Consider the following 21,916-nt stretch of genomic DNA (forward strand, 5'->3'; position numbering starts at 1 on the left):
CTAGACGCGCTTCTTGGAAATTGACATGCATAAATAGGGTGTGGTTAACCCAATCTCTCTAGGGCTAAGAAAAAATGGGGGAAAACATGTAAGACCTTTGCTAAAACTTTTTTAATAGATACACGTACGAAAAATACGTGACTATATTAGAGGGATGAAAGGAACAAAATACATAATAGAGGCATAGAACAGTAAGGCTGAGAAGTAAAAATAAAGTCTAATAGAAAAATGTATATTTAAACACAGGTTATTTTTATGTTGTTTTTAAAAATTATTTTTTATCTTTTTACTATGACCCTTCTTATGTGTCTAGAATAAAGATATGATGATGATTTAGCTATGATGGTTTGAAGCTGAAATGGCCTAAAAAACAGTGAGAACAAAATATAATTAGCTTTATTTTAAATTACTAATAGGTCATAAACCAATTTCAGATATCTTGAAAATGAGTTTGGTGAAACTCATTTCATGTTAAAACGTCCCGCCGTTTCCTGGATTGTCCAGGAAACGGACAAGCCAGGCATTTACGAAACATGCCTGGCTACAGGCATGTTTCGTAAAGTTTGTCATCAAGCTGATACCAATTGACCCAATTTGTTGTCATTTGTTACACCTTGTTCAGGGTAGCTTTGTAACCCATGCAGAGAAGAACACATGACATTTTTTTTTTTTCAGCTTTGAGACGTGTGTTAATGAACACACCGTCAAAAACTTGTTCAGCAGATAAATAAAAGGAACACACTTTTCACTCGGTAAATATGAAAGAATGCTCCTGTACACTCTTTGGGTATTTAACACATAAAAGAGAGAGAGAGAAAATAACTGTATCATTTAGGAAAAGTTGAGTGGAAGAATTAAGTGGATAAGTAGCAAGGATAGCTACAACCTAGCCTTGAGCACTGTTGAGGAAATAAAACTTAAAGTTGAATTTTAGGTTTCTATTAGTTGTAAGTCAACAAAAAAGTTATTGAGGTCCATACACCATGTTTAATTAATCTAACTGCAGTTTTTAAATTAAACTACTAAAATAAATAATCTAAATATCCCAAAATCTAATTCTACCAACACTGGTAACCCTGTGGATCCTATTGTCTTTGTCCTACAATCAGAACAATCTGAGTTATGACACATAAGCTGGTCAAATAATGTCTGAACTATGTGGCCAACTGCAAAAAAAATAAAATAAATTATATATATAATTGTTCATCCAACTCTATGTTGCAAAAATCCATCTTAACATTTTCAAATGAATGGGGAACCTAAGTCAAAAGGTATTGTGGCTCCATCTAGTGGCTAACATGGAAATTCCACATTCATTTTGTAAACAATAGGTCAAGGTTATGAGCTCATATGTACGCAGTTCATCTATGTGAGGACACGCTAAAGCATTTTTCTGCAAAGCATACCAACAGCAACACATAGTTCACAGAGCCATAGTAATATATATTTTCAGGACAATTCAAGAAAATACAGTTTTAAAGTCAAGCACTGCAAGGTTCACAAATCAAAGCAAGAAGTCAAAACAAAAAGTCTAAAATAAACCTCTTGGTCATTTACATAGAAACATCTCCATATCTGAAACGTCACATTAAACCACAACCTGAACAGACAAGTCAGAGAAGTGCAAATTCACTTTAAAGCATAGGAAATACAATAAATAATTAGAAATACTAACACAGTGTCATCCAAGATAATTTACATGCCTTTGTTGGAAAGCACCACATCCTCTATAATAAATATCACAAAAGTTAAATATTTCTGTTACACTTCTTTGCTTTTTGAAAACGCTTCATTCTTCTCAGTGCTTTAACAGACATTCTGCTGTCTCAAAGTCTTAAAGAAATGTTAAAACATAGCTGTTTATGGACATTGATGATACTTCATACATCTTTAATCTTTCCAGGTCAGAAAGTGTTTGGTGCAAGCATAATAATTAGAAGACAGGTTTAACACAGTGAGGTTTTTTTTTTTCCAGGAAACCAGCAGATACTTCTAGAATAAGAGCGGTTCAGTTTTCAGTCATCAAATGGTTAGCTTACATCCTCTGGATCTCAAAAAGGCGCACGTCAGTGTCATACCAGATGGGAGGATCCACATTGCTGCAAAAAATAAATAAATACAGATAACAAATAATTTAATCAGCAGAGGTGGTAGATCCTGATAGAAAATTAATTAAATCAGGACATTATTCTTTGGCATCATTTTACAAATAGCAGAGAATCCCACAACGCTCAGTATTTGGTCCCACACATCTTTCTTTTTACATGCTAACTATGTGGTGTCAGCAGGAGACAAGGAGATCATTTTCACAGCTGTGTATTTCCTTATGGCCCAAGGCTCATCCATCATTTGACTTGTAATTTGATGTTAAATCATGGATGCCAGAGATTTTTCTTCACTGAAAGCCTATAGTTTTCGTTATGGCACACGTCTCCAGAAAGAGAAACACAGCACAACTTCAAAAATAATTTGGCAACAAACCATTCAATCAGAGATAAAAGCATCCGCATCATCTTCAGATTTGATTCACATGGCTATTATACAAGTCATATTGACTCCTTAAACCCAAGAGATTCAGATTTTCAAAATTTAAAACAGCTAATTGTATGCTGTTAGCAAAACATTTTAGGCATTGCCTGGTTTACTTAATATTCTTTGTATCATGACTGATTTACAGTCATGCCTGACTTACCGCAAGTAAACAACTCCCCACATGTAAGTACGAAACCACATAGCAGTACCCGCATTGGCCTGATATTTTCTGATGAGGATGGGGTGAGGAACCGGCAACAGGCCCACTAACGTGCCATGCTGAAGGAACTTCAGGATCTCTGATTCATCTGTTAGACCCCTGGAGAGAAAAGGAATGCATATTTTGTTTTTCTGACAATATTTATCAAAAGGTTCAAGGAGACTTTTGCATTTCAGGACATGAAACCAACTTGTCAATGCAGATCTTTTCCACCTGGGGAACTAGTACTTGTAGAAGACGCATGATAGTCTGAAGGGGCAACTTGCATTTCCAAGATAGGATCTGGGATAAAAGAAAATAATTACTTGTTTACACTGTTAAAAAAATTCTAAAAGTTTATCTAATAACTAAGGTTTTACAGTTTGCTCACCCATTCTGGGGTAGGAGTCCATAACGAAGTCGAAGAGGCACTTGACAAACGCCTTCTTTCCATCTCTGCTTCAGTGTAGAAAACATCCTGGTAACACCAAGAAAACATTTGACATTAAATTCATGGACAACACATGGAGACAATAACAAAGCACTTACCTCATTGTCTCTGCCTGAGTTTGACTCTGTGTCACTGCTCCCAGCGGCTACACTTTGGTTTGAGTGGACCGTCTGTGGAGAGTCTACCTTTGGGATTGACACCATGGTCCCGTCCTCGGATACCTGTGATTTCTCAGTCAACTTATCTATGCCTGAAAGAAGTCAATGGCATAACAATAATCAATGAGGTGGCACTGGTCAAAAACATTGGAGAATCAGCTGGATGTCCTTGCTGTTTTGGTGCTGGCTACTTGTAGTAATACAAGCTGTTACTGTATTTCTTTTCATTATATGCTTTCAGACATTAATGGAACATGTTTAAAATGTTCTAATGAGATACGGACTGTGTAAAAAGTGCTAATAAATATAGTTGCCATATTGGATATTCAAGACAGAGCAAACTTTTTAAATTTGAAAATAAAATGTAATCTTCAAGAATGTGATTGCTATTTTAGGCCCTTGCAAGGAGATCCGCTAATGCAGATTGACGATATAAAAAGGAGATCCTACAATTTAAGCTTTACTTCATGACAAACTTTACTGCATGGTATGATCTATATTTTATAGGCAATAGATGTGTTCATATCTATAATCTTAGCTCTTAGTAGTTTGAAGCTAAAATAGGTGTAATTAAAAAGCATATGCATGGCAACTCATTGTGTTAAATAGAATGGAGTTGCAATTCATGCAACTAAATTTAGATCCATCTATATTAACTGGATGATTTTCTTACATATTTTTGAACTTAAAACTTTTTGTAACTTTTTGCAAGAGGTGACACATACCAGTCACCATCTGGTATGTGTTCAATAATTTATCATCCACAAAACGTTTGAAATTCTGCAGTTCAGTCAAAATGTAAAATTGGGTTCATAAACTGAAGCCTTTGTAAAAAAACACCCGCAAAAAAGTAAAAAAAAAAAAAAAAACAGTTACAGAACTCCATGTTTCACAAACATATCTGAATCCAGATATGTCATACGGTTGAAAAAATTGTTGCATTATGCAACACATTGAGGCTCCGAGCAGCAGCTGGTGTTCTAGCTCAGCCGGGAAAACAGTGGGAATTAAAAAAGAGGAACTTCTTTGCAAGCATAGCTGTAACAAAAAAGTGGTTCATAAAACATTTAACAAATTCAGGTCCAAGAAGAGGGACCATAAAACTAGGGAAGGTTTTATATTAATTATGTAATGACAGAATCCAAAGTATTCAGTCGAAATGAAAGTACCTGGTATAGCGACTAGGCTGGCCTTCAGTGTACCCGGTTCTGCTGGCACCGCGGGGTGGGAGCCCTCCATGGACACAGTCTCTTGGGAGCTTGTGCGGGAAATCACATCTGGTGACTTCTTCTTCCTCTGCAAAGCCTTTTGGATTGTAGCGGGGTCAGAGGGCAGATTTGCCAGCTGGTGGAATACGTTGCGCTTGCGGATGATGGCATAGACAAGATTGCAGTTTCCTGGCAGAGAGATAAAAATTATTATATAAATAGACATGCAAAATTAAAGCATTTCAGCAACACACAGACGCAGAATGGATCCAGCTTACCATCAAACTGGTACTGGATAATGTTGTTGAAAGCCTCAAGAAGGAAGAAGACAAGATGGTGGTTCTGAACGGTGGAGAACAGAAACCAGGTGGTGGAGAAGGCCTCCAGCAGGTGGAGTAGTTTATTGGCTGCTACCATGGACAGGCTCTTCAGGTAGGGGGAAACTGAACAAGAAGAAGAACAGATGCAATACTTGGAGAATTCCTATTTAATTCAGTTAAATATGAGAACTCCTTCATGACATTAAGCCTGAAACATATAAATATTCTGATTTCAGGAAAAAAAATAATAAAAAGAAAGATGCCAACTTACCATTGACAATAATTGTGAGCAGGCAGTCGAAGAGAGGTTGGAGGCGCTGGTGTCCTGTGGTGATAATTTTGTGAAAAACCTAGAAAACAAACAGAAACAGTGAGACTTCACATGACTCCAATCAGCAATAATTGTTAGCTTTCAGGAAGCAGTATCCCGTCTCACCACTATCAGCAGGTCTGCGTGCGTCCCTGTGAACACCGGGATGTCCATTGGAACATGGAGAGAATATGGCTTATTCAAGCGCACACCAAAGTTTCTCTCCCCGCTCAGCAGGAGCAAAATAAACACACCGATGTGCATGAGTCCGACACGAGCTGCAACCAGAACACAACGTACTAATGGAGTTGAGGCATTTGACATATGAATATGCTTTTATGTAAACTATTCCACATTCTCTGTTGCCACGGAAGGGAAGGATTTGTTATCGTTTTTGGTGTTAAATGAAAAGTAAAGTAAGAGAAGTAAACCATGTGGCATCACACATAGCTTAATGCATTACTTAGTGTTGGCCTGTAGCATAAAATCCCAAACTTACATTGATCTGCCCTGGCATCATTCAGGTAATAGAGAATTGGAACGAGAACATCCAGCACATCACTGCTCTTCAGGACGAAAAACAAGAATTTCTGTCGAGTGAATCATACAGTAAAAGTGTTAATTAACAAAAAAAAAAGAGAGAGAGAGAGAGACTCCACTATTGTTTCACTTTATTTGAGTGCTTTTCAACCTTATTGAAGTCGCAGAGTTTCCAGAAAAGCACCAGCAGCTCTTGGTGGAATTGAATTTTCTTGGTGGAGTGGGGCAGGTACGTCTGAGCCAGAGGATTGGTCAGTAGACGAGCGAGCCCCTTCAGCACAAAGTCAAAGTCCTACCGATGGAGGAGTGTAAAGATAACTTTCAGTAAAAGAAAGAAATTGACCAAAATTGTTTATTCTTTTTAAAAACAAACCTCTTCTCTGTGAATCCTTGACAAGTAATTGACAAAGAGGTTTTCAGGGCCAGCATTCTGCAGACAGATCAAGATTTTATTTTTTATTTTTTATTTTTTTTCACAAAAAGATATAAAAAGAAATATTGTCAATAGGTTGTCGGCCTTTGTTGCTCTCTTGTTATACCTCTAGTTCCTCTATGCTGGATGATGAAGCAGCAGGTCGGGGAACTCCTCCATCGTGCTCCAGTGTCACAATAAGAATCTGTACAGCCTGCTCCACCAGCTGCTCCCGGTAGTCTGCGAATAGCAGGTGGTTGTAGGGGATACCGTAGCCCACCGGATCATAAGCACAGACCACGTTGAGAAGAGATGTGAATAGAGGAAGAGCATGTCTAAAGAAGAAAAAAAAAAAAACATGAAAAGACTGTTAGAGACTCAAAAAGTGAATCTCAGTAAACACTTTCTCTTTGCCGACTGTGTTAACTACATAAGGAAAAGGAAAACTCGTCCATGTCAACATGTTGACAAAATGATGTGAACAAACAACAACTGTGAAATGTGAAAAAAATAAATGGTTGTTTTGTAAGCATTGACAGGTCACCAGTTCATCGCAGGACTTTTCCAATTGATTCCACTTAAGAATTTAAGTTTAAAATAAATTGAATTTGGGTTTTATTAGCTGTAAGACATAAGTACCAAAGTTAAAAATCAACACATGAAATATACATCACACTGAATATGATGATTCTATATCTTGAGTTTCCCTTGTGGAATTTAAATAAATTAATTGTTCAATTTAAAAAGGTATCCAACTGTATGTGGACGCTCCTATAGAATCCCCTCACCTATTCTCTGTGGAGCAGAAGAATGTGACCCAGGGGTTGAGGACGCTGTTGTCGGGTGAAGGAGGCAGGTACATGGCCTCTGAGAAGCAGGTTAGTAACAATCTCAGCAGCTCTGCCCTGAAGATTCAAAAAAACAGATCATTGTGTGACAGAAAGGGAAAAATGATTCTGATTCTGTGATTTAGGTGTTGTCAGGTGCAGAAATATAAACCAAACCTACCTGTTGAGGTCATGGATGTAGTTAAGAGGCGGGGACTGTGCAAATCCCACCCCAGCCTCCCAGATGTACTCACAGCTGTCTAAAGACTGCATGTTCTCCACTGAGTCCTGGAAATAGTCACGATAAACACTTCAACTTGAATTTCTTTAAACATTGCCAATGGCTAAACAAGAAACATGGCATTAAAAAGATGCCCTTTAGTAGACATACACTAGTTCACTCTAAGGAACATATAATGTGTTGGTCTCAATCTTTGGAAAGGAAAGCCTAACTTTCTCCTCTTTTAAAAGATAACCATTTTACATTTCATTTTACAGTCAACATGTGGAAAAAAAAGCACTGTGCATTTACGGCGGCTGCCTGGCTAGACATTCTTTACTTCTGAAAGAGGAAAGTTGATGCCTCCCTGCTGCGACCAGTAGAGAAACCTGTCACTATCTCTGCATTCTGCTTTCAGCAAAACTCAAGGGACAGGTTAGTGAGGTGACTTCAGATCAGGAAAAAGAAACAGTGCTACGAAAATAGCGCTTACCTTTCAATCATGAGACAAGATTAGAGTGAGGCTCGGACGAGACAGAAACTATTAAACTATTCCCGACACTGCTATTGCTACTGCTGCTAAAACGACAAATGAATGGGATTGTAAATTAGATTGCAATGTGAGGACATTCGGTACTCACAGGGCCTCTTCTGTGACTGTGCACAGTGAAGTCAGGGCAGAAGAGCAGGTCAGCGATTGCCAAGAGCAGCGACTCAGCCAGTGGTCGGGCTCCATCATCGTCATCCAGCTCATCTGTCTGAAAAAAGATGCCCGCAAGAAGCTTTATTTGCACGTCAGAACTTTCCGCTGTTTGCCAAAAATAAATTATTTAATGTAATCTGAAATAGACAAGAGCTCCTAAAATGAAAAGGAACTACTTTGCTATGTTATTCCCATGCTGATTGACACAAGGAAAGGGCCAAAAATTGCGCATTACCACTGGAAAGAAGCAGCTTCGAAAACTTAAATGGGCCACAAAAAGCAACTGCCTTTGGCATCCCTTGTGAGATTTGCAGACCATAACCAAAAAGAAACGCTATAGACAAGGTGCACTAGCATCTTGCCTGGGTGATTTGATCACACCGAACACTAAATACAAGTGCGAAATGCATCTGAATTATCTTAGGTTGGCTTTGCTGTAAAAGATGGAAATGGAGTCATTCTGAACCACATGACCCCCCACTGACCTGATGTGAATCCTGTCAAGCAGCAGTTATTACCAGAATATCTATCTAAATTAACTCATTGTTGGAACATTTTCTTTGTTCATAAAGTCATGTAAGCAAAAGATTAGTCCTACTGGATTATATTTGAGAGTCTTCTCTCTAGAGGATTATTTCTTTTGACTGAAACAAATATAGCTTCAAAAAACCAAATGGTAACATTTAAGATTAAGATTAAGAGGTTAAGATGGAAGAGAGCAACTATAAATAGACGCAGCAAAGTAACAAAACATATAGACGTTTTGGATAAAATGCTCAATTATCAAAAGATAGTAGCCATACACAAGAAACCCCACGGAGAAACAAGACATGGCAAAGATGCAAACTGACAAAAAAAGAGAACACTAAACAACACCTAGAAGGTATAGCAAATATAGCTGAGTCAATTCATCCCTTTACCAATTCATATTGCTTCTTTTTATACCTACATGTCTCCATTTGATCAGTTCCATTTCATAGCTATAAACAAACTTAAACTGTTGGACATTAGTTTATTTTTGTTTCTATGGAAGCACTTCCACTAATTTATTAGGATAGAAAGCCTTAAAAATCCTCGTATTTCAGTTAATTGAATGGAATTTTATCTTTTGGAAAATTGGTATCTTTACCCCATTTAACATCAGTTTTGGTTCTAGCCCTTTTTTGGGGCATCTGAGCCTTGGGATATATCACATGTTATCACCATTGATTTGTAAAATCCACTGGTCACATGAACACATTTCATTTTAATAGATTGTAGGTAAATTACTCATAACTGCTTTAAAATTTGTAACTGAGCAAATGAAGTAAGAAATCACCAGGCCACAAAATGACAAAAAGGTAAACACATGAAATGACCAGCAACCAAAAGACATATAAATGACAAAAAAAATGAATAAATCAACAAATAGATCAAATATTATGTATTTGTAAATAAAATAAATAAAATAGGATGCCAAATGACAAGCAGATGCAACAATACAAAAAAGTCAAACAACAGCTCTACAGTGATGTCCACTAATAAATTCAATATGACTGTAAGACAACTTAACATCGGTTCAATAAAACATAAAAACATACCACCAAAGGGGCCTCAAAATCTGTTAAACATTACCAAGAATAGTTTCTGTTTCCACTCACCCCAGCATGTCCTGCACCAGGCACCGTTGACCAGAAGAACCCTCTCCAGTCTTGGTCCTCAAAGATGTAGGGAAGAATCCGGGTCAGGATGCGAGTGCAGTTCAGAATCACCTGCTTCTCCCTATCGGTTGGACAGCCAGACTCTGCTCCCTGCACCAGCTTCTCCACCGCCTGGAAAAGAACAAACAAGACATTGTGACACTGTGTATTTCCACCCGGTTTTACTCGTGCTTCAAATGGATTTTGGGTGCAAAATGTATAATGTAAGCTATAAATCTAGAACATCTTGCTTACATAAGGAGCACTGTTTTTATTTTTGCAGACAATTACTAAAAAAAAAAAAAAAGTCTGCATTTTATCAACAGTGTGCCAGACCTTTTGTCTAAAGCAGATAAACCCTGGTAACAAGCTTTGCTTCGAGGACTCTGGTCTCCTTGCTCTTTATTTAATTATGCTGCACGCCTGTGTGTGTCTGTTTTGTTTCAGATATCCAGCTTCAAATGGAAGCTGGAAATAAGAGGCAGGAAGCAGAGAAAAAGGAAGGGGAGTTGACTCATTATTCCCACATCTAAGTGGCTTCCAAAAAAAAAAAAAAAATAAATCCTGCACTGCTACAATAATAGTATAATTTCCCTCCAACGTGGGAATATCCTCATATTCCTATATGTTTTATGTTGTTTCTGTGGGTACCTTATAGCAGAGGGTTGCCAGGTTTGACGGCGACTCCTCTCGAACAGCTCTTATCTCTGCAGCTGGCACCAGAGCAAAAACATCCTGGACTGTGATGGTGGTGTCTGCCCAGAACTGGTCCCAGAAGGCATCCTCTGTGGCTTCCACCGGCTGTGGAAAACACGGACACATTCAGTCGACAGATTCACCAGATGAATCAGATTTTAGACGCAAAAGTCAAGCACAATATTTACTCATCTTTAATTGATAACTATACTTGTCTAACCTGATGGTACACAAATGTCCATTATCTTAATGGCAATGTAAACACTGAAGCTTGTTCTAGCAACAGTGGGCGCTTTCTGCTGCGCACCAACCTCAGCCTCCACCTGCCGCATCTGCAAACGTGTTTACTCCCGGAATTACGTCATGAGCTATGATTTTGCTGAACGCCACCAGTAATTATCGTCAAACACTGAATATGTAGGCTAACGCCAGGACACACGGTTATGGTTATTTGTTTCCCAATCCAATTTATATGTACCACGCATTTTTACGGCGCCTTTAATCTACAGCTCCACAATGACATTATAATCGTATCTCATCATTTTTGCGAAATAAAAGGTTGGGTTTTAAACGTCTGCTTGCAGGCGGAGGTCAATATTGTTTTGCTGATATTTCGGAGCCGCTTTCTCATCTACGCGGTGATGCTCTGCGGTGCGCTCTGTTGGTAATAATTTGTTCCACTGGAGCACACACACATATATATATATACCTGCGTTTTGGTCGTGAGCTGGATCACCGCTTTCCTGAAATTTAGCTTTGAATCGCTGCTTCCCATCGCGGTCGATTCCCTTCAGACACGTAAATCTGCTGCCGCTGAGAATCCCTGTTAATCTCACCTCCGTCCTACGCTTGAGTCATTGGTGGAGGCGTGTTTTTTTCTTTTTTTCTTTTTTTTTTCTTTTTTTTTTTAACTATTGGCTGGCTGGAGCTATGGAGCGTCTGAAGTGCCAGATTGTGAAAGATAAATTAAACTGAAAAATAAATAAATAAATAAATAAATAAATAAATAAATAAATAAATAAATAAATAAATAAATAAATAAATAAATAAATAAATAAATAAATAAAATTACAAATATGTCATATCAAACTGGAAATAAATAAATGGGATGTTCATAATCAACTGAATGGATAAATAATTCAATAATATTTTGCAGAAAATTAGAAATTCTATAAAGGTATTACGTATTTTTAAGTATTACCATTATAATTTCATGATTCCTTTACTGTAGTGGATTAATTTTATATGCTAATTAGCCCTGCCTCTTGATACAAATCAGTAAAGACTTCACAAAAAATAAAAATAAAAATAAATACAAGTGCCATAAGAAAGATGTGATATAAATATATATGGTTTTAGTAAATAAATTTAATATTAAATTACTTATTTTGTAACTTCTTAATTTGATTTATTCTTCAACTTAACTAAGACACATTTCCAAACAGCATAATTTGATATGCTTCCTTAATGTCTATGTGATTCAGGCTGAAATACCTGATTGAGACTGTAGATAAAAGTAAGAAAATAATAATAATCTTAAACACCTTGTGAACTTTCATCTAAATTTTACTAGGATGAAAACACCATAAAGATTAAAAATCACTTTTTCAAACGAGTCCTGGCCAAGAGACACAAATGCAAATATCTGATATAATAATACCTATATTAAAATAAATTCAATATAGGTGTGATCTTCTAAGAGATTAATGATCTATTTTGAACTTGTTGAATTTGAAATCTGTTATACGTAATTATCATTTGACTAGGCAGTAAAATAGAAAATAAATGTGAAACTAAAAAGAAAACCCTGAAACAGTAAAAGCACCACGAGAACCACGATTATTCCTACTAAAAATGGAGTTTTCATATTTTTTTTCCTGGATCCTAAATTTTTGGCTATTTCCACAAATGAATGCTATCAAAACGACTCTTTAGTTGTTATAGCGATCTATCAAGTTTTTGCAATGTCGATGCTGATCGAAAACAGAGTGCTCAAAAACTTTCATATGTAGTATACAAAAACAGCCTCACGGACATCATAATATTTTTACAAAAATAACCACCTCTCAGGCGGGATCCCGCTCTTCTCGTTCATGTAAAAGAGTTGGCAGATTAAATCTGCTCGGACAGGGAAAACTCAGTAGTCCCTGCGCAGCCGCAGTGAGTTGTAAACACAACAGTTGCGGTTGGCTGTGTATGTTCGAGAGCTAGCTAGTCTGAGCTAAGGTCTAGGACATCTATCGGCTCTGGTCATATATCGACATTTTAAGTTAAGTTAGCAGTTTCGTGTGGGACTTTTGCATTAGATAACGCTGACATGAAATGTTGAGAAAACATTGCTAATATAGAAAAATACGTTAGCTCGCTATGACGTTAGCGTTAGCTTGTAACCAATGACAAAGCGCCTGAGAGGAATTGTTAACCAGCTAGCGAAAATCTTTGGTGTTTATTTCCTATTCAACGCTGCTTATGCTTGATTGTGTGGCTTAAAACAGAAGCTTATTAATTCGACAGCGTTGCCAACATGGGCCATTGTATACCGCCTTTATTCAGCGTAATTAATTAGTTTGAGAAAGTTAGCTTAAGCAAAGCAATAGGCCATCAACAGACATCTTGAGACGGTAACTAAAAAGCCGAATAATTCTTTCGGATTTAAACAAACTACGGTAGAAGCTCCTCCAGGTGGAACAAGTGTTATCATATGTTGACTGACAACAGGTGAGTTCATTCTGCACTTTAGCATTAATAACACGGGATTATTTAAAACATTTTGCATTGATCATTCACACCTAGCAGTAGCCATTTTAAAAACGTAGATTATGCTAAAAAAAAAAAGAGTAGCGGTTGTCTACACGCTGGTACACCAAACATAAAGGTGTTCGTATGACAGTAATATAGTTAATATGTCATTTTCTGGTATTGCTGCTGTTTTTAGTAAAGCTCACATTAGTTTGTCTAGATATTTATGCGACAGCTTAGATTTCAGTGTCTCTTCGCCGCAGTCTTTTCTTATATTGGTCAGTTTTTATTTTTTTTTTTGTCTGTATTTTTTATGTATATCCCCTGTATTTTACAAACACTAAACTTTTTCACATTTTGTCGTATTTACACCCTCAAATTTAAATCTGTTTTATGTGAAATGCAAACGAAAATTAGTGCGTAATTATGTTGTATAAGCTAAGGCTCTTCTTTGGAAAGCAGCCCAATCTCTCAGACAGAATGAGGAGGGTCTGTTGTGAATATCACTTGTCCAGTCCTTCCACAGATTCTCACTTGAAATTATTCTTGAATATGCTTAATATGAAACATTCAGTTTCAGTTTGGATATATATTTACACCCAAAATACTGGACAGCTATTTGCATCATTTTCTATGACTGTTTAGGGTTAGTTCACTTTCTGTCTTTATGTATTCTTGAAAATATGACTTTTAAACCCATTTGTCCCAAATTTGACCCCAACATGTTTTTTTTAGGGTTGCTGTCCAGCTGGAAGAGCAATCTTCCCCGGTTTAATTTATTTTCAGCGTCCAACATGTTTTCTTCAAGGATTTCCTTCTATAGAACTTTATCAATTTTCACTATTAACTTTTACCAGCTCCCTTTTTCCTGATGAAGAGTGCTGCCACCACTGTGTTTCAGTGGGGGTGGTGTGTGCAGGGTTAGTTTTCTACCTTTCATAATTTTTAGCATCATTGTGGTCTTATCTACATACACCGCCCTCTTCCATGTGGTTGTTGTATCCCTCCATGGGTTGTGGCGAACTGCAAACGGGACTTCCTGTGGCTTTCTTTCAGCAATGATTTTGTTCTTTCCACATTCTTTTAAACTAGATCTGTGCAGTGCATGACTAATAGTTGTGCTTTATGCAGATTTTTTTCCACATGAGCTTTGACTCTGCAGCTCCTTCAAAATGACATAAATCTGGGTGGCTGTTTACTAGTTCAGTGACTTCTAACGGTTGCTGTTTGCATTGGACTTTATTTAGGGGTATCCAAGTAAAGAGAGCTTTTAATTTTTGTTTTTGTTGTGAAACAACTTAAAAACCATGTGAATTTTGTTCTGCTACGTTTGTGTTGGTCTGTCTTGTAAAGTCTCAGAAAACAGATTGTGTTGGCTATGACATAACAAAGTATACCCTTGTGCCAGTATAAGTTCTGGTCTGCTCTCCATCCCAGAACCAGAACCAAACATAGAGAAGCAGCAATCAGCTTCTATGCGTCACAAAGCTGAAACACTGAGTTCCTTTAAACTTGACTAAAAACTCAGAGTTGCTATTGAACCATAATAAATGAAACAACGTTTCGATATGTAAATGATGGCGCCTGACAAAATGTCATGTTAACTGGTTTTCTCAATTGTTGACTTTGATTGTGTGTTCTGTGACTTTGTATTTTTATGATGTAAATAACTTTGAACTGCCTTGTTGCTAAAATGCGCTATACAAATAAACTCGATTGATTGAAATGAGAAGACTTGAACATTGTTTGCCCTTTGAATTCTTAGATCCCCTAGCACTGTTGTTAACTTGAAGTGTTGTAACAAAGAGACATATCCGTTTTTGATGCAGGAAGCGACAGCACAGCGGTGGTGATGAGGAGAGTAGCCACCTGGTGCCTCAAGCCAAAAGGCAGAGCGGAGCTCATCCTCTCTCCCCTGAACCAGGTCGGGATGCTTGGGACTCAGAGGTACTCTTTCTTTATGACTCTCTCTCCAAAGCATAGAAAGCCTCTGTGATTTCTCATTTCGCGTTAACCGTAAAATGCATCAACTACAGGCTTTGTTATTTATCAAACAGACATCCAACAGCGAGAGCAGCAGCAACATCAGCAGTCCCGAACATGCAGCTGGGAGTCGGTGTGCTTTGGGCCCCTGCAGCCCCTCCAGCTCCGGCCTCTCGTCGGAGCTGGGCGGCCCCGCAAATCAGCTGTCGTACCTGCAGATCAACCGCATCCTCAGGGAGGCCCACTTCTATAGCCTGCAAAGCCGAGGTCAGCTCAGAGACCCCAGATGAAATGACGCTGTCCTACGAGACGCCAAGGGACTGAAAACGTGTCGCTGATCGTTTCGTTCGGCTCTTCCTCTCCCATCTTCAGTCATTGCAACACATATCACAGCTGTACACATCTATGGGTGGATGGCAGTATCTATAAGAGCAGTTCATCTATCAGTTGAGCAATAACAACTTTGATAACTGTGATCTACTCAAAACATTCTATACTCCACTTATTTTCCGACCAATCTGGTTTACCAACTGCTCTGAGAGCCTTAAAGTGTATGCGACTGATTGTGGGTTCTTATTTGTTCTCGTTAAATTCTACATGAAAACCGTAGAGATGCTGAAGTGGCCCAGTTTTGGGCCAGTCGTTGTGAAGTGTTTAGTCTTACAGTAGGGTTCTGACAGGTGTGAGTAAATGGACCGGTCTCAGGGAGGATATGTCTTAGACTGCTCTCTTGCTTTCATATTTTGACTGGGGGGGTGAAGGGTTGGGGGGATGTTAAAATGGGCAAGACTTTCAATGTTATCTACTAGAATTCAATTTAGTTGAAGACAAGTCAGGCCATAGTACATAGGGTTTGTTATGATAGCATTCCAACAGACTTCAGGATCATCTCGGATCATATATTAGGCTTATCCCTCTTGGGTTTGAATTTTTCTCTCACACTTCGTAGTTTGTGAACAGACCTGGTTGTTACAGGATCTTTCTTGAACATTATACATCCCACGGGTTCATTTTTGTCACTTGATTTTGCTTTCTCCAGATCTCAATAAGACTAATTCGATGGGCTGGTTGTAAGTATCGCTTTACTGCCTTATAATAGCTACATTTTCTGATCATAGACATAAAGTTCCTTGCAAAAATATTCATACCTGTTGGACATTTTGTAACATCACAACCAAGGTATTTCAGTGTTTTTTATAGTTACTTTTGTGATAGAACAACACAAAGTACTTAATCAACGTAAAAATGAAAAACAAATATGGTTTTATTTTTTTGTTTTGGAAATAAAAATATCTAAAGGTGCTTAAGGGATGGGTGATGTGGACCTCATATTTTAGGATGACATTCTGGCATTTAAAACAATAGCAAAAAACATAATGATCAAAAATTTATGACATTGCTTTTTGGCTATAAATCTCTAATTGCATGTTCTGCTCTAAAACGGCTACCTTACTATACTCCAATTACTTTGAGTAGTGCATTTGTACAACCAAACAGCACAAATGTATTGCAATCAGCTACATATTATATGTCATAAAAAATAAGCACACACCAAAGGCTTCAGTACTGGAAGCTCCTCCAGAGTAAGCATGCGCCTCTTGGCTGCTTTTCAGATTAACGTACGTCTTACCCACACTGTCGGGTTAGTCAGAAATGCCGTAGTTGGTGTGCAGTTGTGTACTTTGCATTTAGTGCCAGGCAATAAAACAATTACAATACTTTATTGAGGAACAGTTAATGACTAACAGTAATGAAGATAGACTTTAAGGTTTAATAACAGACCCTACATGTGGCCCATCAGGCAGTAGCTATGGCCACCACTATTTAAGCATTTTCACAAGATGGCGAAGAGATTGCAACTAATAATGTAAGCTTGAGTACTTTACACTTGTACTCAAACATGTTCGCACTCCTCAACAGCACTGCAAGCGGCTTTTGTATAACAATTTATTGCTAGTTGAGCGCGTTTTATTTTTTTCACTTGTAATCCATAATTTACCACAATACGTAAGGGATTTGTGTTTTGAAAATCAGATAATTATTAATTATGCTCACTTTAACTTGTCCATTCAGTTTGCGTGTACAAATGCACTCTTAGAAACTTGATTGTTAATAATTATCGGAATTGTTCAACACAGAATATTGTGGTTCGTCATGCTTGTTCAAAGCTTAGCAAATTGTTTTATAATTGAACCTTTCTTTAAACTTTCATCCTGACCTGATGTGTCTTGTCTTCATGATGGCGATTGCTCAATAATCTTATATTAAAAAAACCCTCTGATTTATACTGAAATCACCTCTTTTTTAAAAAATCATATTCTTTAAAAAGATACACTACTTTATGTTGGTCTATAGCACAAAATTCCAATAAATTAGTGGTTATGGAAAAATAACGCACCTAGATGTGGTAAGGTTCAAGGGGTATGAATACTTTTGAAAGGCACAGAAAGCCACCTGTTGGTTTTAGGTAGACACTCTGCAGCCTGTTTCTTTGTAATGATGAATCATCGTCATGCAGTGTTTCATAGTTTACACTAGTTACGCAGAAACGATCACTACTACAACCAAAAGAAGAGCCCATTTAAGATGGCAGTATTTTATATCAATGGGAGGATTAATCTGTGACTGTCATTGTCTGGTCGATTTAGTCTTATTTGTTTCCATTCCAACGTCAGTGTCATCTTCCTAGAAATCATAAGATGCACATTGATAAATCTCAGAAGTGATCATGGTGGAACAAACATTACAACTTTAAAAGTATGCCTGCCTGGCATAAGGATTAGGGGGTCATTTTTGTTGTGGTTGCACCTGGAATCTTATAAGCACAATTGTACTTTTGTTGAATCACAATAAGAAATGTTCATTTTTATAAGAGCTGAGGTAGGAAGAAGAAGGCTGTCTTTTGACAGTGCTCCCCTCCATTTCACCAAAAGTACAAAGGAATGTACAGCAACGCTTTGACAATATTTACACATGCTTTAATAATACTTTTTAACTCTTTCTGTGTTGCATTTTTTTTTGTTGGACATGATCTGCTAATGCTGGAATAATAATACATCTCCATTTATAGAACATCTACAAAAAGCCCTAGATCTTGATTATCCAAAGTCTGGCAAAAGAGAGCCTAAGGAAGCAAACAGAAAGTTATTTTTGTACATGATCTTCCACACATTAAACAAGATTTTCAAGAGTTGCCGGCCAGTTTCTTAATTCGTCTAATGCAGGTCAGGTGTGACGCATTGTGTGCAAAGTATAAGGGGCATTCATGGTAATGGCGGAAATGAGAGCCAATGATTTCTGGCCGTTTGCTTGTATTTTTCCAAATCTTGGGTCATTATCCAGAAAACACCCTAAAAAATGAAATCAGATTTCACCACAAATTTTCTTCCTGACCAGTCTAACTAAAACACACTCAAATGTTTCTTTGTAGATTTAGTTTTTTGTTTCTTATTTTTTGACTGATTTTGCCAAAAGAAAAGGTTTTTAATTTTATTTTGAGAGTTTATTACCACATGCCTTTCTGCCATACTCAAAGGTTGCTGAGTGTGTGCCTCGGTGCACCGTACACCAGCTGATAATCCTGACCTATCCTGATGTAAGGACAGCAACTGCTAAAGTGGGATTAGTGTCTTTTGTTAATTTGTTGTCCCTCAGCAACAAATTTGAATTCAATGTGTGAAAAATGAAAGCATTTTTGAGATGTGGTTCATATTTATTTTTTGGGATTATATATTTTTTGTATTTAGAAATGTAAAATATTAACATGACAGATTTTTTTTTTTCTCTCTGCTTCGGTGGATATCCTCTCATTTAAAAGAAATAAAATTTGATTTTAAAATGAAAGTGTCATTTGATGCTTTAAAAAAGTATATTACAAAACTTATCAAATCTACAATTTACTTACCACCTCTTAGCACAAAGTATTTCAAGTACTTTGAAACAAAGTACTTGAAGTATTTGAAGCTTTATTTGTTGGTTTTTCACACCATCATCATGTACCTGCTGGATGGTATGTATTATATTCTTTGTGCATTTCCCTCTGCTACCCCTACCATCACAAATGCCCAGTAATGAATGGTTTCCTATGAACTGAGACCCTTTTTAATGAGACATGACCTAAGTCTCAAGGAGGAGCTAAGAAAGGTTTCTTTAATTAGCACAGTATGTGTCCTTGTCACACCAAGGACACATACTATGTCACGGACATAGTAACAGATTACATACATTAATGCGCCGCTCGTAACCACAGTTATCGTGGCGGAGGCGCCGAGTCCTCATTATTGCCTGCTTCGATCCCCCAGTCAACTTCTGCTAAATTTGAGATGACAAATGGGCGATGATACACAAGAGACCTCCTACACAGCTGCAACAAAGCTCTTTTAATCAGTACCTTCTTGTTATCAGAGTGAAATAAAGGAAGTGTCAAGGGTTTCTAAGGGTTTAATCTTTGAAAAGTCTAATAACAGGTGTGTTTATTCAAGTAAATAAATACTGAAACCTTGCTCTGTTTAATGGAAGGGCTGAAAATGCAATTGCCAGACCTGGAGATTGAAGAAATGTCTTGAGTGCCACATCTTGCAGCAATTTTGGAAAGTAAATTAATTTCAGTAATTTAATTAAAAAAATAAAACCTATGTCATTCAGGTATATAATCAGCCATGAGTATTAATCATGACCCTGATTTCTAGATAAAATGTAAAAATGACTTTGGACCATCAAGGAACAACTCAGTTATTTTTCTACTTATCTGAGATATGACAAAGCTCTGATTACAACTGTTGCATGTGTCACACATTTTCCTTCCACTCAACTTTCCAATTACATGTTTGTATTGAGCACTCTGTGAATAGCCACCTTTTTTAGGAATACCTTGTCAGTCACTGTTTGTAGGACAAGTTGTTTAAAGTCAGCAATCTTCCCCAAGAAGAAAATTGCTCACCCTTTTTATTAATCTAATCTTCTAATTTTTAAAATAATTATTTTATTTTATTTTAAAAAATTTTATTTCCTTTTATAGCTTTGACCCATAATCTTGAAATACAGGGCTCTGTGAGTAATGAATCAATATCACTTTTTCTTATTGATTTAAATTCCTAAAAAAAAAAATACATACGCAAGATATTATTGCGTATGTACATAGATGTATCATTTATTTTTACTACATCAAGTAGTTTTCATTCAACCACATAAGCAGATTTTAAGTGATTCTAAGCAGATATCTGGTTTGCCGTACCGCTGTTCAGAAAATGCCCAACAGGGGGCAGCAAACCCCATGCCTTTGACAACGTGATAATCCTCACAGCTAGAAACTCATATGCTGGGTTATTCTGCAGTGGGTTAAAATAGCGTGGGCTTCGTGAAAGATTATTTATCTTTAATCTGTTTTCTCATACAGAAATACACCCAGATCCTTTTCTGTTCAGAAAACAGATATTAGGGTGGGTGGTGATGAATGGCTTGTTTCAGCTGAGTCCAGGGGCAAGAGAGAGTTAAATGGACTGTCCTTGTTCTTGGATCTTTGTATGCGCATATTTTGTTATATTTTTACCATGGCCAGTGAAACAGATCTGGGTTGGCCGATGATTTGTTTTCTTCGTCTACTCTGCTGTTTCCCTTCCTTTGAAGATGAATGGACAGAAAAAAAATACAGAAACATGCAAGAGTACATATGCGCAAATGTGTCTGCTTTTGTTGGTCACATGATTATTGCCATAACTGGTAACACAAATACACATGAAAAAATCAGAGAAGAATCCAAAATTTTACTTCAATGCATTTATTCAGTACGGAAAAAACTACTGTAAGCGAAAATTCTTTTTAACATCACTTGTGCACCCTTATTTACACCACTGATCATTCTTATTAAATAAATTAAGCTGACCCATTTTTGTTATTTAAACACAGTCTTTAAAAAATCTGATAATTTGCTCTAATCATGTTTGAGGTCTTGATAAATATGGGGGGAAAATTAACATTGAAAAAATTTGGCTTTACAGCCGTTTTCATTTTCTTTTCTAAGGGACAAATAAACTCTTCTGCAAAATCAATACAATGAATTTTCCACTGTTTTTTTTTACAATGAAATGACATGGCTAATCTTTGCCCCCAACTTGGTTTTGAACATTTTATGCATCAGTAATGTTTTTTTTATTCACTGACTGACTAGACGTTCACTCAGTTTTAAAAGCACCTTGAACTCAAGACGACTTTATTTTCATGTTGAGCCTGATTTTTAAGGCTATTATTCTTAAACTGGGTCTAGTCACCAGAGATCTGACAACACAATATTTTATTTTATTTTATTTTATTTTTTGACAAAATTGGCTAAGGCAAAAATGTAGCTTAAACTATAATTTATATAACTAGCAATTTAATGTTTTACTCTTATTTATGAGTTCTTACATGCCCACAATGATATATTTTGAAATAGAGCATATTGATCTTATATTAAATGTTTTTTTTTTTCTTTTTCTTAACTGTGAACTATCCCTGATATTTTGTGTGGAATAATATACAATTATTAGATTGAAAATGTGTATTAACCCTGGTATATACCTTCCTTTCAAAGTTTATCAATGTTAATTAATAATCAATGACTTCATGCCCCCTGTGTGTTAAAAATATGACACAGATAACAACAGATAACAACTAGTAAAAATAAGAGAAAATGTCAAAGTATGTCAGATATGTTTTATCATCATACATCGGAAAATTGTTACAAGAAAATAGGTTTAATGAATCTTCAGTACAATATTAAAAAAAGTTTAAATCAACTGTAACTATGGGAAACAAAGCTGGAGAAGTACCAAATATAATATTTGTACAGAGGTGCCAATTATAGTCTAGTCAATCACAATATATTTCCAGCTCTCTTTCAGTTAAGAGACTCAAAAGTATAAAATTAAGACCTAAGACAAAGTGCTCATAGTTCTTCAAGTG

The 21,916-nt window shown here is 36.8% G+C and overlaps 2 protein-coding genes across 2 annotated transcripts; one reads left to right on the forward strand and one right to left on the reverse strand.

Annotated features, from left to right (window-relative positions):
- Positions 1-92: 92 nt before the first annotated feature.
- LOC102224319 (protein HID1-like) lies at positions 93-11,115 on the reverse strand. Its single transcript, XM_005801457.2, has 19 exons — positions 10,965-11,115; positions 10,211-10,360; positions 9,521-9,691; positions 7,819-7,935; positions 7,139-7,245; positions 6,919-7,035; positions 6,258-6,465; positions 6,092-6,148; positions 5,870-6,010; positions 5,678-5,768; positions 5,305-5,456; positions 5,140-5,218; positions 4,827-4,991; positions 4,510-4,737; positions 3,281-3,432; positions 3,123-3,209; positions 2,943-3,034; positions 2,693-2,851; positions 93-2,099 (listed from the first exon to the last, which is right to left on the reverse strand). The coding sequence occupies exons 1-19, from the start codon at positions 11,028-11,030 to the stop codon at positions 2,036-2,038; spliced, it is 2,403 nt and encodes an 800-aa protein (XP_005801514.1). The 5' UTR covers positions 11,031-11,115; the 3' UTR covers positions 93-2,035.
- Positions 11,116-12,426: 1,311 nt separating this feature from the next.
- Positions 12,427-18,167, forward strand: LOC102224064. The gene is made up of 3 exons (XM_005801456.3): positions 12,427-12,973; positions 14,824-14,941; positions 15,052-18,167. The coding sequence occupies exons 1-3, from the start codon at positions 12,957-12,959 to the stop codon at positions 15,265-15,267; spliced, it is 351 nt and encodes a 116-aa protein (XP_005801513.1). The 5' UTR covers positions 12,427-12,956; the 3' UTR covers positions 15,268-18,167.
- The last annotated feature ends 3,749 nt before the right edge of the window (positions 18,168-21,916 follow it).

Source organism: Xiphophorus maculatus, chromosome 16 (genome assembly GCF_002775205.1).
Source record: "Xiphophorus maculatus strain JP 163 A chromosome 16, X_maculatus-5.0-male, whole genome shotgun sequence".
In the NCBI taxonomy this organism is placed as follows: Eukaryota; Metazoa; Chordata; class Actinopteri; order Cyprinodontiformes; family Poeciliidae; genus Xiphophorus; species Xiphophorus maculatus.

Bases quoted from the DNA above. Each gene is read 5' to 3' on its own strand.
- LOC102224319 (XM_005801457.2), bottom strand. From the start codon at position 11,030: ATGGGAAGCAGCGATTCAAAGCTAAATTTCAGGAAAGCGGTGATCCAG. The intron at 9,692-10,210 runs GTACCCACAGAA...GTTCTTTTCCAG, and splicing joins TGGCAACCCTCTGCTATAAG to GCGGTGGAGAAGCTGGTGCA. The intron at 4,738-4,826 runs GTAAGCTGGATC...TCTCTCTGCCAG, and splicing joins TATCCAGTACCAGTTTGATG to GAAACTGCAATCTTGTCTAT.
- LOC102224064 (XM_005801456.3), top strand. The intron at 14,942-15,051 runs GTACTCTTTCTT...TTTATCAAACAG, and splicing joins GGGATGCTTGGGACTCAGAG to ACATCCAACAGCGAGAGCAG.